This window comes from Simochromis diagramma, unplaced genomic scaffold (genome assembly GCF_900408965.1).
Source record: "Simochromis diagramma unplaced genomic scaffold, fSimDia1.1 OVJJ01000334.1, whole genome shotgun sequence".
Classification (NCBI taxonomy): domain Eukaryota; kingdom Metazoa; phylum Chordata; class Actinopteri; order Cichliformes; family Cichlidae; genus Simochromis; species Simochromis diagramma.
In genome coordinates this window covers 4,479,821-4,493,722 of record NW_024386764.1, presented here as the reverse complement: position 1 = coordinate 4,493,722, position 13,902 = coordinate 4,479,821, and the positions used below count along the sequence as shown (strand labels likewise).

At 39.4% G+C, this 13,902-nt stretch overlaps 2 protein-coding genes, 1 long non-coding RNA gene and 2 other non-coding genes across 5 annotated transcripts in view; 4 read left to right on the top strand and 1 right to left on the bottom strand.

Moving 5' to 3' along the window:
• Positions 1-1,296, top strand: part of nppc (natriuretic peptide C) — a 3,245-nt gene extending 1,949 nt beyond the window's left edge. The window contains exon 3 of the mRNA XM_040032465.1: positions 737-1,296. The gene's annotated coding sequence lies outside the window, so the exon portion shown is untranslated. The remainder of the gene's footprint in view (positions 1-736) is intronic.
• LOC120733941 overlaps positions 1-8,738 on the bottom strand; it is a 23,623-nt gene extending 14,885 nt beyond the window's left edge. The window contains exon 1 of the long non-coding RNA XR_005695921.1: positions 8,625-8,738. This is a non-coding gene — a long non-coding RNA (uncharacterized LOC120733941). The remainder of the gene's footprint in view (positions 1-8,624) is intronic.
• Positions 6,426-13,902, top strand: ncl (nucleolin). Its single transcript, XM_040032443.1, has 16 exons — positions 6,426-6,574; positions 7,629-7,730; positions 7,836-7,941; positions 8,359-8,490; positions 8,857-9,099; positions 9,310-9,465; positions 9,692-9,769; positions 9,917-10,040; positions 10,444-10,580; positions 10,671-10,797; positions 11,069-11,205; positions 11,413-11,542; positions 11,879-12,012; positions 12,218-12,344; positions 12,678-12,952; positions 13,156-13,902. The coding sequence occupies exons 1-16, from the start codon at positions 6,557-6,559 to the stop codon at positions 13,218-13,220; spliced, it is 2,091 nt and encodes a 696-aa protein (XP_039888377.1). The 5' UTR covers positions 6,426-6,556; the 3' UTR covers positions 13,221-13,902.
• LOC120735107 lies at positions 8,627-8,766 on the top strand. The gene has a single exon (XR_005696181.1). It is a non-coding gene; the product is annotated as a small nucleolar RNA SNORA57 (small nucleolar RNA).
• LOC120735122 lies at positions 12,380-12,506 on the top strand. Its single transcript, XR_005696187.1, has one exon. It is a non-coding gene; the product is annotated as a small nucleolar RNA SNORA75 (small nucleolar RNA).

Below are 13,902 nucleotides of genomic sequence, written 5' to 3'. Positions count from 1 at the left end.
ATTGTGGTTCACTACTGCCTTTGACTTAGAAATATTCAATCTAGGGAAATAATCAAGCCTAAACCTTCTAGCATTACCTTCTAGAACAGGATAGTCTTAGTCATCAGTTTAAGTGGATAGCCCACTTAAACTGATGTATGGGAAAGAAACCAGTGAGCATTTAGGAAGTCCACTCTTGTATCTGTGCACATCATTATGAATGATCCCATCTGCTTCTATAACACAAGAACAATATATCACATTTAAGAAAAAGGGCAGGGAGATATCGAGGACGGAAGTGGGGTTGCAGAGACACATTCACACACATATTTGGTTGTCAAGATCTTTCTTGGAAACGCATTTGTTTCACTAAGTGTTTTTAACATAAACTGAAAAGGGGGCTGTGTGGGTTAATTAAGTACTGGGGAATCTAAGTGACACACGATTAGTCCTGAGGCTTCACACCTTTTTTCGATTGTATGGTAAACTCTGACATCCCTATGGGGGAGTGTTAGTGACTAACAATGGGTGAGTGTGTTTTTCATTGGTTAACACCATACGGGTGAGTTAATCTAAAGTAAAGTGGTTAGATGAGAAGTGAGTTAATGAGTAAAGAACCAACAAGTAAATTTGGAGATTCCCTGACTGATACATGTATTACGTTAACAAAAGATCGAATAAATGAACATGTGTTTATGAGGCTGACCTTGAAAGACTCTGTCTAACCTTTTGCTTTTGTTTTCCTCTCTTTTTCTAGATCTCTGGACGACGTGTTTGTTTGGATGACAAAAGTTGAGTTTGTTCTTACCAGAAGGGGAAAATAAAGAAAAACTCATCATGATTGTTCTATGGTACGAAAGTCACCATGACCAGCATAAACAAAGACTTGGATGACAATACTACAAAATCCTAATATAGATATATATATACAATAAATATGCAGGTATATATACATATATACAGTACATATATGTATAACATACAACATGGTCAACAGATACAAACACAGATGGGTAGTACAACATGGCGGACAATGGTGTAAAAAAAACTACATACCGCAAAGCTGTATATTGTTGCTGCTGCTGCTGTACATTCATGTACTTCATCGTTCCCTGCATAAATGTATTTATGTTTAAAATCTATTTATATGTTTATAAAAAAAAGAGATATTTATAAATATGGATTTTATTTATGTAACATTTTGGAAATGGATGCAAACTGTAGGTCAGTTCTGTTTGTTGCCTTTTCCCCCCCATTTGTCTCAAATAGTTGTAAATGTTTTCGAAAACGATAAAACGGACATTCCATGTGCACTTACATCTTTGATCTGTGTGTCTTTGTGTGTTCCGTGAAACTAGTCAATTCTAGTTTGTGAGCATTTTCTGCCTGGCTTCTGGAGGTTTTGTCAGAAGAGAAACAAAGACTGCCCTGCTGTTAGATGGAGCGCCATTCATTTTTATTCAGTTCGATTCAGTTTCATTTCTATGGCACCAATTCACATAAAACAGTGACCTCGAAGCGGTTTATGTTGTAAAGACCCTACAATATTAGAAAGAAAAGAAAAACCAAGCAATCATTCGACCCCCTTTGAGCAAGCTCTTGTTGATGGTGGGAAGAAAAAACTCCCTTTTAATAGGAAGAAACCTCCAGAACCAGGCTCAAGGAGGGGCAGCCATCTGCTGTAGCCGGTTGGGTTGGTGTTACAAAAGGCACACTTTGGTACAGAGAGCCAGAGTTTAACCTTTACTAAAGATTTTATCCTGCTTGGATTTTGAAAAAAAATGTTTCAAACATTAGCAAATATCTGAAACTCTGTGTTATCAGATAACATGTTTATATGAAACAATAAGGATTTGTTGGGTGCTGCATCTATACTCCTGCATTCAACCTGGCATGATTGTACCCACACCGTCGAAAGCTCTTGCACAAATTTGCTGCACAAATAGAAGAAAACACTGAAAACTTAAATTTTGACTTAGAGCGATCTCTAGAATTCAGGCAATAACGCTGTAATCCCCAAATAACCCATCATGTTGACCACTAATTAAAAAGATGATAGGAAGCCACTTCCTCCTAATGTTCCTCTAATTCTTCCACACATTACATCCAGTTACCAGTTGGTAAATTTAAATATTATTTAAAATAAGCAGTAAAGTCACCTTATAATAATCCATCCATCCATTCTCTTATGCTTCTCCAATTCATCATAGGGAGGAGGGAACAGGATACATCCTGTACAGACAGCCAAACTGTTGCAGGAATAACATACTTTAACATTATATAAAGATGACATATAAGCAAAATGGCTTTTTTATCTCGTAGTTTCCAAACTAAATGGCTTAAAACAAGACAACAAGCATATAGAGAAAAGCCCATATATGTGCGATATTAAAAAGGAAAACAAACACACCCAGATTATAATAAAGAAGCATAAAAAAGAAAACAAATTATGCTCAGTTGTGAAACCGTAAAAAGTTCCATTGCTCAAAGGTTTCATGGTGTAATTACACTAAAGGGGGTGAGAGCCAGAAAAATACAGAGAGAACACTTTACAAGCTAATGAATACAGTGAAGTCAATGTAAAAGTCTTTTCAAGGATTTCCTTTCCAATACCATGAAACATGATATTTATGGTGTGATTGTTGTGAATGTGTGCATCTGACTTTGAGGTTGCTACCGATTTGCAAACTGGAGAGATGTACAGCTGACAGAAGCAAACTGAGAGTACTCGTTTACTGTGAAAACACATTTACAATCATAAATTAGATGTGTTTGTCTCTTTTTTGTGAACCTATATTATTGACGGTCATACTCATAGTAATACAACTTTAAACACACACACATACAAAACAGGCCTTGAGGTGGCCGGTGCTATAGAACTAAAGCCGAATTAAAGTCAATAATTAATTCACTGAAAAGAAAAGAACGTAATATCCAGTACTTGTTCAGAACAGCCTGCCTACCTAGCTGTTACACTACACACTAAGTGTAAACGCTACTCTGGAAAACACAAAGGCAACATGCCCACCTCATGTACCTGGTGTTCAAGAAACATGAGTCACATAAGTCTAAAAAAAAATAAAGGATAAAATAATAAAATGAAAGTAGTGTTTGGGGATCGTTATAACACCTTTTGCACCCACCAACAACAAAATAGAACATACACTGAACAACAGCAAGAAATATATCAACACTGCTGTGTTAAATCCAGTGTGTTCTGTGGCAGAGCTTTCAGTTAATAAAAGCTTTCATCAAAGGCCAGCATATAGCCGTACACGGTCACATTGCCATGTGAATTTGTTTACTAGTTTCAATGTTGTTATATTTGATCTTTAACCATTCTAAAATACAGCCACTGAATTAGACACACGTGTTCAGCTGCACGATTAAGCAATTAATTTAATGGTCCAATGACATGACAACAACTCAGTGCATTCAAGCATGTAGATATGTTAAAGATGTTCTGCTGAAATTCAAAGTGAGCATCAGAATGAGGAAGAAAGGTGGTTTAAGTGACTTTGAATGAGACATGGCTGCCGGTGCCAGACAGGTCTGAGTATTTCAGACACTGTTGATCTGCTGGGGTTATCCCACAACACCATTTCTAGGGTTTAAAGAGAAGTTTCTAAAAACAAAAACAAAAAAACAAACATCCAGTGAGCAGCTCTCGAGATGAAAATGTCTTCTTGATGACAAGGGTCAAAGCAGAATTGGAGACTGTTTTGAGCTGACAGGAAGGCAAGAGTACCTCCAATAAACATTTGTTACAACTAGGGTATGCAGAAAAGTATGCACAACATGTTGAACTTTGAAGAAGATGTGCTGCAGCAGCAGAAGACCGCAAAAGCTGCCACTCTTGTCAGCTAAGAACAGGAAACTGAGGCTATAGTTCACACGGGCTCAACAAAAATGGACGACAGCAGACTGAAAAAATGTAAACTGGTCTGATCGGTCATCATTTGGATGTGAGGATCAAAATCTGGCATGCAAGCATGCATCCATCCTGCTTTGTATCAGTGATTCAGCTTGCTGCAATGGTGAGAGGGATATTTTCTTGGAACACTTTGGGCCCCTTGTGTCCACCTGTGTATTGTTGCTGACCATGTGCATTCCTTTATGACCATCTTCTGAAGGTTGCTTCCAAGAGGATAACGAGTCACAAAGCTCAGATCACCCAAATCTGTTTTTCTCAACATGAGTTCATCGTATTGAGATAGTCTGTGCATTCACCAAATCTCAGCCCAGTAGAACACATTTGGGATGTGATGGATTGGAAAATTCACATCATGGATGTGATGCTGACAAGCTGCAACAACTGTGTGACGCTATCATGTGTGACGCTTTTAGTACCATATCACCCCATTAGGGCTCTTTGCTCTCAGACTGCTGGTTTACTTGTTGTTCCTAGAGTATTTAAAAGTAGAATGGGAGGCAGAGCCTTCAGCTTTCAGGCCCTTCTTCAGCTTCCAATTTGGATTTGGAAGACAGACACTATCTCTGCTTTTAAGATTAGGCTTCAAACTTTCTTTTTGATAAAGCATATCAGGTGGATCAGGTGACCCTGAATCCTCCCTTAGTTATGCTGCAATAGGTGTAGGCTGCCGGGGGATTCCCATGATGCACTGAGTGTTTCTTCTTCAGTCACCTTTTTCACTCACTGTGTTTAAACACATCTTTCTATTCAATTATTATTAATCTCTGGCTCTTTTCCACATCATGTCTTTGTCCTGTCTTCATCCATTTACCTTCAACCGGTCGCAGCAGATTGCACCCCTCCTTGAGCCTGGTTCTACTGGAGGTTTCTTCCTGATAAAAGGGAGTTTTTCCTTCCCACTGTTGCCAAAGCACTTGCTCATAAGGGGTCATATGATTGTTGCTGAAAGACAGCAGTGAATAATTGAACAAGAGACAGAGTGACAGGAGGGTTTTTGCAAAGAGGCATACCTATTCATTCTGCAAATTCAGCATAGACACTGCTGTGTAGTTGTATGTACCTTTGTTATTTCAATATGGCAATTTCAGTAGCTCTTTTTCTTTTGTAGTTGTTGTTGTTGTTTTTTGTGGGGTTTTTTTACACAAAACAGTTTTTTCAGTTATACTGATATGCTTTAAAACCACCAACAGTGGGACGACTGTAATAATTAAACACAGTCAACTACAGTTGTGATCACAAGTCCAGAATGTCACAGCAAGACTAAGAAAAGGGGCAAAAGTTGAACAGAATGCAACATTTTGTACAGGTAGACAGGTAGAACAATGGCTACTCTGTGAGCTTTCTGACTACAAAAGATATTGAAGTTCAAGAGAATGGTTAGATTATCATTATTATCATTATTATTACAAAGAAGAAGGGACCAATAAAGTTACATTATCTTTCTCAAATCAAAGGTAGTTGTAATTCACTGAGACTAGTCCATAAGACCGAGTGATGTTAAATGCAATGCTGCCTCTGTGTGGTGTTGAGGGTTAATTACTCAAATGTGCTCTTCATGTTGCCCTGGGAATCAGCCGGTTGGCTCCAGGATTCAATTGTGCAACAGAAAAACAATGTATGAATATTTATATTTAAAATTATCTACAATGTAAAAGTAACTTAATGGCAATTAAAAAGAGGTTCCTTCACTGAGGGAAAAAAAAAGCCTAAATATTATTATTATCATTTTAAATGCACGCATCTACCAAAAAGGCAACAAATATCTATTGCTTACATCCTTCCTGTGTGTAGTCATCCTTGCAAAGGCAAACTCTGAGCATGGAAAAACCTTATGTAGAGGGTTTTTTATTTTTAAGTTTTATTTAAATGTATACAGTTACATGAAAAACATGTACTAAAACTGGACTGAACTACTATGTATACCTCACTTTGAAGTATTTAGATTATACTATACTATACTAGTTGGGAACTATCGCTGTTTAATAGTGTAGCGTGTACCTCGTGGTGGACTACACGTGGTTGATAGTTTGGCAACCGTGCCGAACCACGTGGCCATGTAAACAGCTGCATGGGATATGTGACAATAAGCTGTATATGGTTTCTGTAGCGTTAAGTCCGGGAAATTGCAGAAAATAGTTTTCTTTAAGATTTTAACTGTAAACATCGATAACTATACGTATATTAAAAACAAAACCATGATAATAATAATAATGATATAATAGCAATGTAAATAATACATGTTCATATTAAATACAGACTGTCATAACATTGACTTTAAAGGTTAAACACGGTAGATTTGACAGTGCTGCCTCGTATTTTTGTCATGTATTTAGTGATATAGTGAGACGAGAATAGTTATACAGTATTTCCTTAGAGTAGTAAAATTCAATGTTTCCTGTATGTGGGGTGAGGCGCGGGCACGACGCAAATACATTAGCTTGTGATTGGTAGAGATAGTCATGTGGGCGGGTCGGCGAGAGCGCGCGAAGAAGGGGAGTACAGAGCGCGTCTTCGTCGTCTCTGTCTTTCCTGTCCAATGTCCCATCGAGTAGGCAGGTCCACGTGCATACATTAGCTATTCTTTTTTAAATTCATCTTCAGACGTCCAGCTTCTCGTGTTTTATTGAAACACACAACAGCACAATGGTGAAGTTAGCAAAGGTAAGATTACGTCATTCTATTTAAAAATAGTGCGTGCGTTTGTGATAGAAAGAAGGCTTGTGTTTACGCACGAGGCCTTTAAGCAGAAGTTGGTGCGTTTGTTAAAGAAAAAAAAAAGGGGGTGAATTCGCGGAAAAAGAAAATGTCCGCTCAGGTAAAGCAGCGATTGTCGCCTTTTTTTTTTTTTTTTTTAATGAATCAACATGGTGGTGGTGGTGTTGCCGCATTTACTACGCCTTTTTCGTTTGCGATCAGCCATGTTTGTGCCTCGCTTTTGGCTCTCTGGCCTGCTAAGCTAAACCGCTGCTTAGTGTGGATTTCGTGCGCGCTCTCGATTTAAGTATGGCGTATAGAAAGACTAAAACAAAACCAATTTATGGCCAGCCTGCCAACCTGTACCAACATTTGTTAGAAAACTGTTGTAAAAACCGAAAATTTGAGCACGCGGCTAGCTTAACCACTAGCATTAGCGCATTCATACCCGGACTTGATTCTAATTTACTTCATTTTGTGGAAATATTGGTAGTTCTCGGTGTGAAGTTTAAATTGCCCCACTTAAAAACTTTCTGTCACGTAACGGACTTTCTAGATAACTGTTCGGCATATTTTTTTTTTAATATATAAATATAATTCTTTAATGCTTGTCAGCAAATGGTAAAATTACCCAGCATGCTAGCTGACCGACCTCTAGAGCTCCACGTGGGTTCTGCGCCTGCTCTGAGTGACACACGAGGCAAGCAACCAAAACCGAGAAACCCCATCGGCGCGTACAGTTATCATTTGAGTGGCTTATTTTAAACTCACGTAACCGTTTGCCGTTGATGATTTAATTATTGAACAAGCAGCACGGCTCTCCTGTTTTATATTTTAACCGTGGAATTCCACGTGGCCTAAAGCCCCCTCATGTTTGCGGACATGCTGCAGCGGGTGCCATGATTGTTAGACCCTCTTCTTTACCGGAATCTATGCTTGGCTACTTGTAGGGCTCCATTATTGTTGGGTTTTTAAAAACATTGGTAATAACAATTTTTGCATTCCGGGATTTCTTTTGAAGGCAGCAAATAAGCAAGCAGCTCAGAAGAAAAAAGCCCCTCCACCCCCTAAAGAAGTTGAGGAGGAATCCAGCGAAGAGGACAGCAGTGATGAGGAAGAAGAGGTACAAAGACGTTGTCTCAAGTATTTTATGGCTAGAAAGTAAAATGTAAAATGTGGTATTAAGTGTTTTTTATTATTATTATAATTTTTTTTCAAAAAACTGCAGGCTCCTCCACCTAAAGCGGTGAAGAAAGCCACACCAGCCAAAGGCACCAAAGTTGTTGGAAATGGCACTCCTGCCAAAAAAGCAGAAAGTGAAGATGATGATTCTGGTAAGTAATAAAGGTCCAAAATGAAACTACTTGAATGATACTCATATCTCACGTATCTCACATAACCAGTATGTAGGTGTAATTTAGTCTGGACTTTAATATATAGAGATTGACCTACTTTGTTTGTTTTGATGTTTAAGGATCATCCAGATGTTAGAAAGTGAGTCCCTCTAACATTATTAAATGCATCAGGCATCGCTCAGTTAAGAAAAACGTTGTTTTTGACATTTAGTTACAACAGTGAAACAGATGGTCTTTAGAAAGAAAACCTTCAGTTATGAAAACTGCTGTTTCCACTCAACTGGTGAATGTGTCGTGTTGTCTAAATTCATAATATACATTCTTGATCTAAACAAGATAAAATCTTAAAATGAGCATAATATTGTCTAAGACGATTTTGCTATTTATTATATATAGACGAATCATCAGAGGAGGAGGCCCCCCCACCAAAGAAGACACCTGCAAAAGCAACTCCGGCTAAAAAAGCACCAGCCAAGGCAGCTGGTGCAAAAGCAGAGGAGTCAGATGATGATGATGAGGAGGAGGATGGTAAGGCTTTTGGTATTGTGTGACTGATAGTAATTACCGTTGTACTGTGTTTTTAATAAAACTGTCAATGGCTTCATTTTAATCTGATCCAAGTATTTGTGCTAAAAGTCTGGTGATGTAATGCGTCACAAAACATCCTCCATTTCTTGGCATGCATGTGGTTGTTTAGTACTCATGTGTGTAATGTACGGAGGAAAAACAAAGACAGCGCTATGTCTTCGGTACCGGTGTGTATTTTGCTGTCTGCCGGTCCTATCCTCAATCGCTGTTACAACCTAATGCCCTTTTTTGAACTCTAAAGAGGTTTTGTTGAAAATTTCTGCAATGAAATGAACAAACTCGTTTTTTTTTTTTTTTCTTGTCTAGATGAATCTGAAGAAGAGGCCCCACCACCCAAGAAGGCAGCTAAGCCTGCAGCAAAGCCCCCAGTAAAGGCTCAGCCTGCAAAGGAGTCCTCTGATGACGATGATGATGATGACGACGAGTCAGAAGAGGAAGCCCCTCCCCCCAAGAAGGCTACTCCAGCAAAGCCTGCAGCCAAGGCTGCAAAGGCTCAGCCTGCTAAAGAAGAGTCATCTGAAGAAGATGATGATGAAGACGATGATGATGGTAAGACTGATCCTCACATTTTTTTTGTTTTTAACAGGAGCCATTGAAATAGTTAACATTGTATGATGATCAACAAGGGACTTAATACTGATCATGTATGATGTCACCTTTTGAACTATCTGACACACAGTAATACTCGTTTTCAATGCACTTGAATTCGGCCACAGTTACTGTGAGATTTACGTCTTCGGCATTGATTCTGCTTTTTAGACTCTGAAGAGGAAATGGACACTACTCCTGCTCCAGCAGCCGCCAAGGCAAAGAAAGCAGGCATGGTTAAAGCCAAGGAAGAGTCTGAAGACGATGAGGAGGATGACGAAGATGATGACGATGAGGAGGACGACGATGAGGAGGAGGATGAAGAAAGTAAGTTTGGGAGTTAAAAAAAAAAATATATATAAATTAAGTGAAAGTGTTATTCTCCCAGTTTTTATAAAGTCACTTAAAAGTGACCACCACCCTATAATAAAGATGTGTGTGCGCTGTAAGATGGCTTATGTACTGTACTTTAGTCTTTGTTGATGATGTGGACAATGAAGACTCACTGCCCCACTCACTTACTCTTTTTGTCGTCATTCTCCTTTCTGACTAGAACCCACAGCTGCGAAGAGGAAGGCTGAGAGCAAAAAGGACACTCCACCTGCCAAGAAAGCAAAGTCAGAAGGACAGGGTAAGAATAAATATATTCTGCCTGTTTTAATAAGCTTTCTTTACGTTTATCAACAAGAGGCTTAATGCTAATCCTAAAATGTCAACATAAATATCAATAATGCATTTTTACACCAAAAGTAATTGAAGTGTTTTCCCTGTTTGCCAGCGTTTTCTCTGTTTGTTGGAAACTTGAACTCAAGCAAAGATTTTGATGAGATCAAAGCTTCACTGAGGAAATTCTTCTCCAAGAACGGCCTTGAGATCACAGACGTCCGGTTAGGAGGAAACAAGTAAGAATTACATTTAAAACAAATCATAGTTAATCCCTTCTGGTTGGCTTATTCTTGCCTATCAAAATGCACTCGTTGGGTATAAGTGATTGATTTTGAGTGTATCACAAATATCAGATGTGTTTGACTGGTTCTGTTTGTATCACCATGTAGTTGAGATTAACCTCTGAAGACAGTTTGGCCATAGCCGGTTGATAGAAACAAGTTAATGGTTTACTTAGCTTGTTAATATTTAACAGTTAACAAGTTAAATTTATGGTAAGATATTAAAGTATCCTGTCATTGTAACTGGCATGACAGCGCCCTTGTTTTATTGGTAAAGTTAAAAAAAGAAGCTGGTCTGTGACACTTAAATTCATTGAAGGTGGCATGTCTGATGTTGCTTGCATTTTTAACTCTACAGGAAATTTGGCTATGTGGACTTTGCATCTGAGGAGGACCTGCAGAAGGGCCTGGAGCTCAATGGCAAAAAGGTCATGGGCCAGGAAGTGAAACTGGAAAAGGCCCGCAGCAAAGAAGGCTCGCAAGACAGCAAAAAAGGTAATGGATGTCATGAATTGAAACATTTCTTTGTGGGTGGAAAATAATTTTGTTCCTGTACTCGCACTGACACTGACATATGGCCCACAGAGAAGGACGCACGGACACTGTTTGTGAAGAACCTTCCCTTCTCCGCAACGGCAGATGACCTGAAAGAGATCTTTAAAGACGCAGTAGAAATCCGGGTGCCTCCTGGCCAGAATACTTCAAACAAAGGGTAAGAGCAAGCTAGGTTGTAAATGTTTCGTACATTAGACAGTGGTTGGGAAAACTATATAAGAAGCACAGCAATTAATAATTATTGATTATCTAAATTATTGCTATTAACTCAGACTCTACAAGTTTGGACTGATAATCCTAGATGGCATAGTAAACAGTTGAAGTTATGGGCAGTAGTTGTAGAACATGAACTGCTGATTATGTTTCATCATTATCACTCAGTTCCTTTTTTAAGAGTATGTTCCATGTTTTTGTTTTGTTTTTTACAGTATTGCTTACGTGGAGTTCAAAACTGAGGCTGATGCAGAGAGGACGATGGAGGAGACCCAGGGCTCTGAAGTACAGGGGAGATCCATCATCGTTGACTATACTGGAGAGAAGAGCCACATGGGAGCCAGAGCATCAGGTAGGCTTGAGATATTTTGTAGAACTGTGAGACAAGCTACTTGTAACAAGCAGTTCTAATAATTTCAATTATTAGAATGCATAAGTATCTATACTCTTAATGAAAGTGTCTGTGTTTGTATGGCCAATGCCAGTTCTGCAAATGTACTGATCTATAGTGAACATAACATAAGACGGCTGAAGAATGTTTCATCTTTTCTTTTTGTAGCATCTGAAGCAGCCAGCAAGACCCTGGTCGTGAACAATCTCTCCTTCAACGCAACAGAGGACGTGCTGCAGTCCACATTTGAGAAAGCTGTTTCTATTAGGATTCCACAGAGAGATGGCAGACCCAAAGGGTGAGTGTCTGTGTGGCCATGGGTAACCCCAACGAGGGCTTTCAATCTTGCAAATGTAGTCATGGTGTGTAAAACACCTGCGCCTTCTCTTGAGCTCCTGTAAATCTTCCTCGTGATAGTACTTGGAGTCGCACAAGAAGTAGAGCCAGTGCAGTTAGAACAGGCCTGCCCACCTACATGGGTGTTGCCTATGTCTGCTGTGCAACAATTACAGTAAACTTTGTAAAATGACAAAATTTAAACATTTTAACCCTAATAGCCCTCAGCGAGACATTCAGATGAAGTATTTCGAAACAGATGTTGACTCTTTTTCTATCGTTGTTCTTCTCTCCTTAGTTTTGCTTTTCTGGAGTTTGAGAGCACAGATGATGCTAAAGATGCTCTAGAAAATTTCAACAACACAGAAATTGAAGGCCGATCAATCCGACTGGAGTACAGCCAGAGCAGAGATTGGAACAGGGGAAACTCAGGTAGGTCATGAAACCAATCAGTTGTTTTTTTTTAGTTGAGACTCTTCCAGCTGTGATGAAATCTTTATCTCCTGAAACTCTGTGAAGATTCAAAGATAGTCAAGTCCTGAGCTGATCTTTCCGTGAATTTTAATTTGTTGAATTGTTTAATTTGCCCAGATTGATATTATTTTGCTTATTTACATGATGCCATCTTCTCTACCAGGTCCAACTAAAACCCTGTTTGTCAAGGGTCTCTCTGAGGACACAACAGAAGAGACCCTGAAGGATGCCTTTGAGGGTGCTGTAGCAGCCAGGATAGTGACAGACAGAGATACAGGGTCATCAAAGGGGTAAGTTTGAACAGGTGCAAACACTCCTTCTCCATCACTTCTCTTGAGCACCGCTCTGTCTAACAATGACAGTGTACGGTTTCGTATGAGAAGGAGAGCAAAGTCGCAGTTAAACAGGCAGCTGCCTTAGTGGCAGTTGCCCATGTCTGATGTGAAACAGACTCGATGTGGTTTGAATTAGACTAGAGAGACTTTGCTCAGATGCGTTATTTAAAAACCAATACTTCACCCGACAAAGTAAAATAGTTTAATTCATGGCACTGCATTAGAATTACATTTATTAATTAGAATCATTTTCCATTATCTCGTCCCCTAACCTGTCTGGCTCTATAGCTTCGGCTTTGTGGACTTCAGCAATGAGGATGACTGCAAAGCAGCTAAGGAGGCAATGGAGGATGGCGAGATTGACGGCAGCAAGGTGACTCTGGACTACGCCAAGCCCAAGGGTGAAGGTGGCTTCCGTGGAGGCAGAGGTGGCGGCGGCTTCGGCGGTCGAGGTGGCGGCAGAGGAGGCCGTGGTGGCTTTGGCGGTTTTGGTGGTCGTGGTGGCGGTGGAAGAGGACGAGGAGGACCTCGTGGAGGTGGACGCGGACGCGGTGGTTTCGGAGGTAAGGGATTAAACTCCTAAACCCGTGGCTACTGTGGTCATCTTTTACCTGACTTGCAGCTTTAAGCTGGTAGATTTTTACATTTGTTGTTCCAAGAGTTAACTGAAACAGAGCGATGTCTAAGTGTGCCTCTTTATCTTTGTTTTGTAAAATAGCCAAACATGCTGCCTTGTAGATTAAGTTGCCCATCTTTCTTGTTTCAGGTGGAAGAGGTGGCGGTGGTTTTGGAGGCAAACCCCAGGGGAAGAAAATTAAGTTTGATGACTAAAGTCTTAGTCTATTTTACTTTTTGAAAGGACTCTGGTTGCATCAGTTTTCAGAGCTTTTGGACATTCCACAAAGCGTCATTGGTATATATTTAACTGTTAATGGGCATTTTAGCCCTTTATTTAGACCCCTCAGACCTTCCATCCCCCTTCTGTGCCAGAATGGTACTTCTGACCTTTTCAGCTTAATCAAGACGTGAATACTGAATGTCCTAAATGCAAACCTGCACCTCACGCCCCTGAAGCACACTTGCTTTTCTGGAGGAATAAAATGGAATAGATCAGGTTCGCTGTGAAAAATATGTTTGGTTTTGTCAGATACATTGTGTAAATTTAAACCGTTTGTATGATTTCGTTTTACCTTTTGTAAAAAGAAATACACTTGTATCCATATGTTTTGTTCTTATTTTGTCACTTAGTTTACTTTAGAAGCTAATTTTTACTGTAATGTGCAAAGCATATTTTGATAAGAGTTGAGTCCTTCCTCATGAGTTGGATGTTGAGAATGACAAATGTTCACATTTTTGCTTGTTTTGTGGGATGCTGTCGATGTCTGAGTTGCAGATGAAAGACCTCTAATCTATGTAACATAAAATATTTGTAGTGCATTGACTAATTTTTTTTTTTTCTTCCCCATCTGACGATTTTCAGACGATTAAAACCTTGTATGTGGTGATTTTTAAA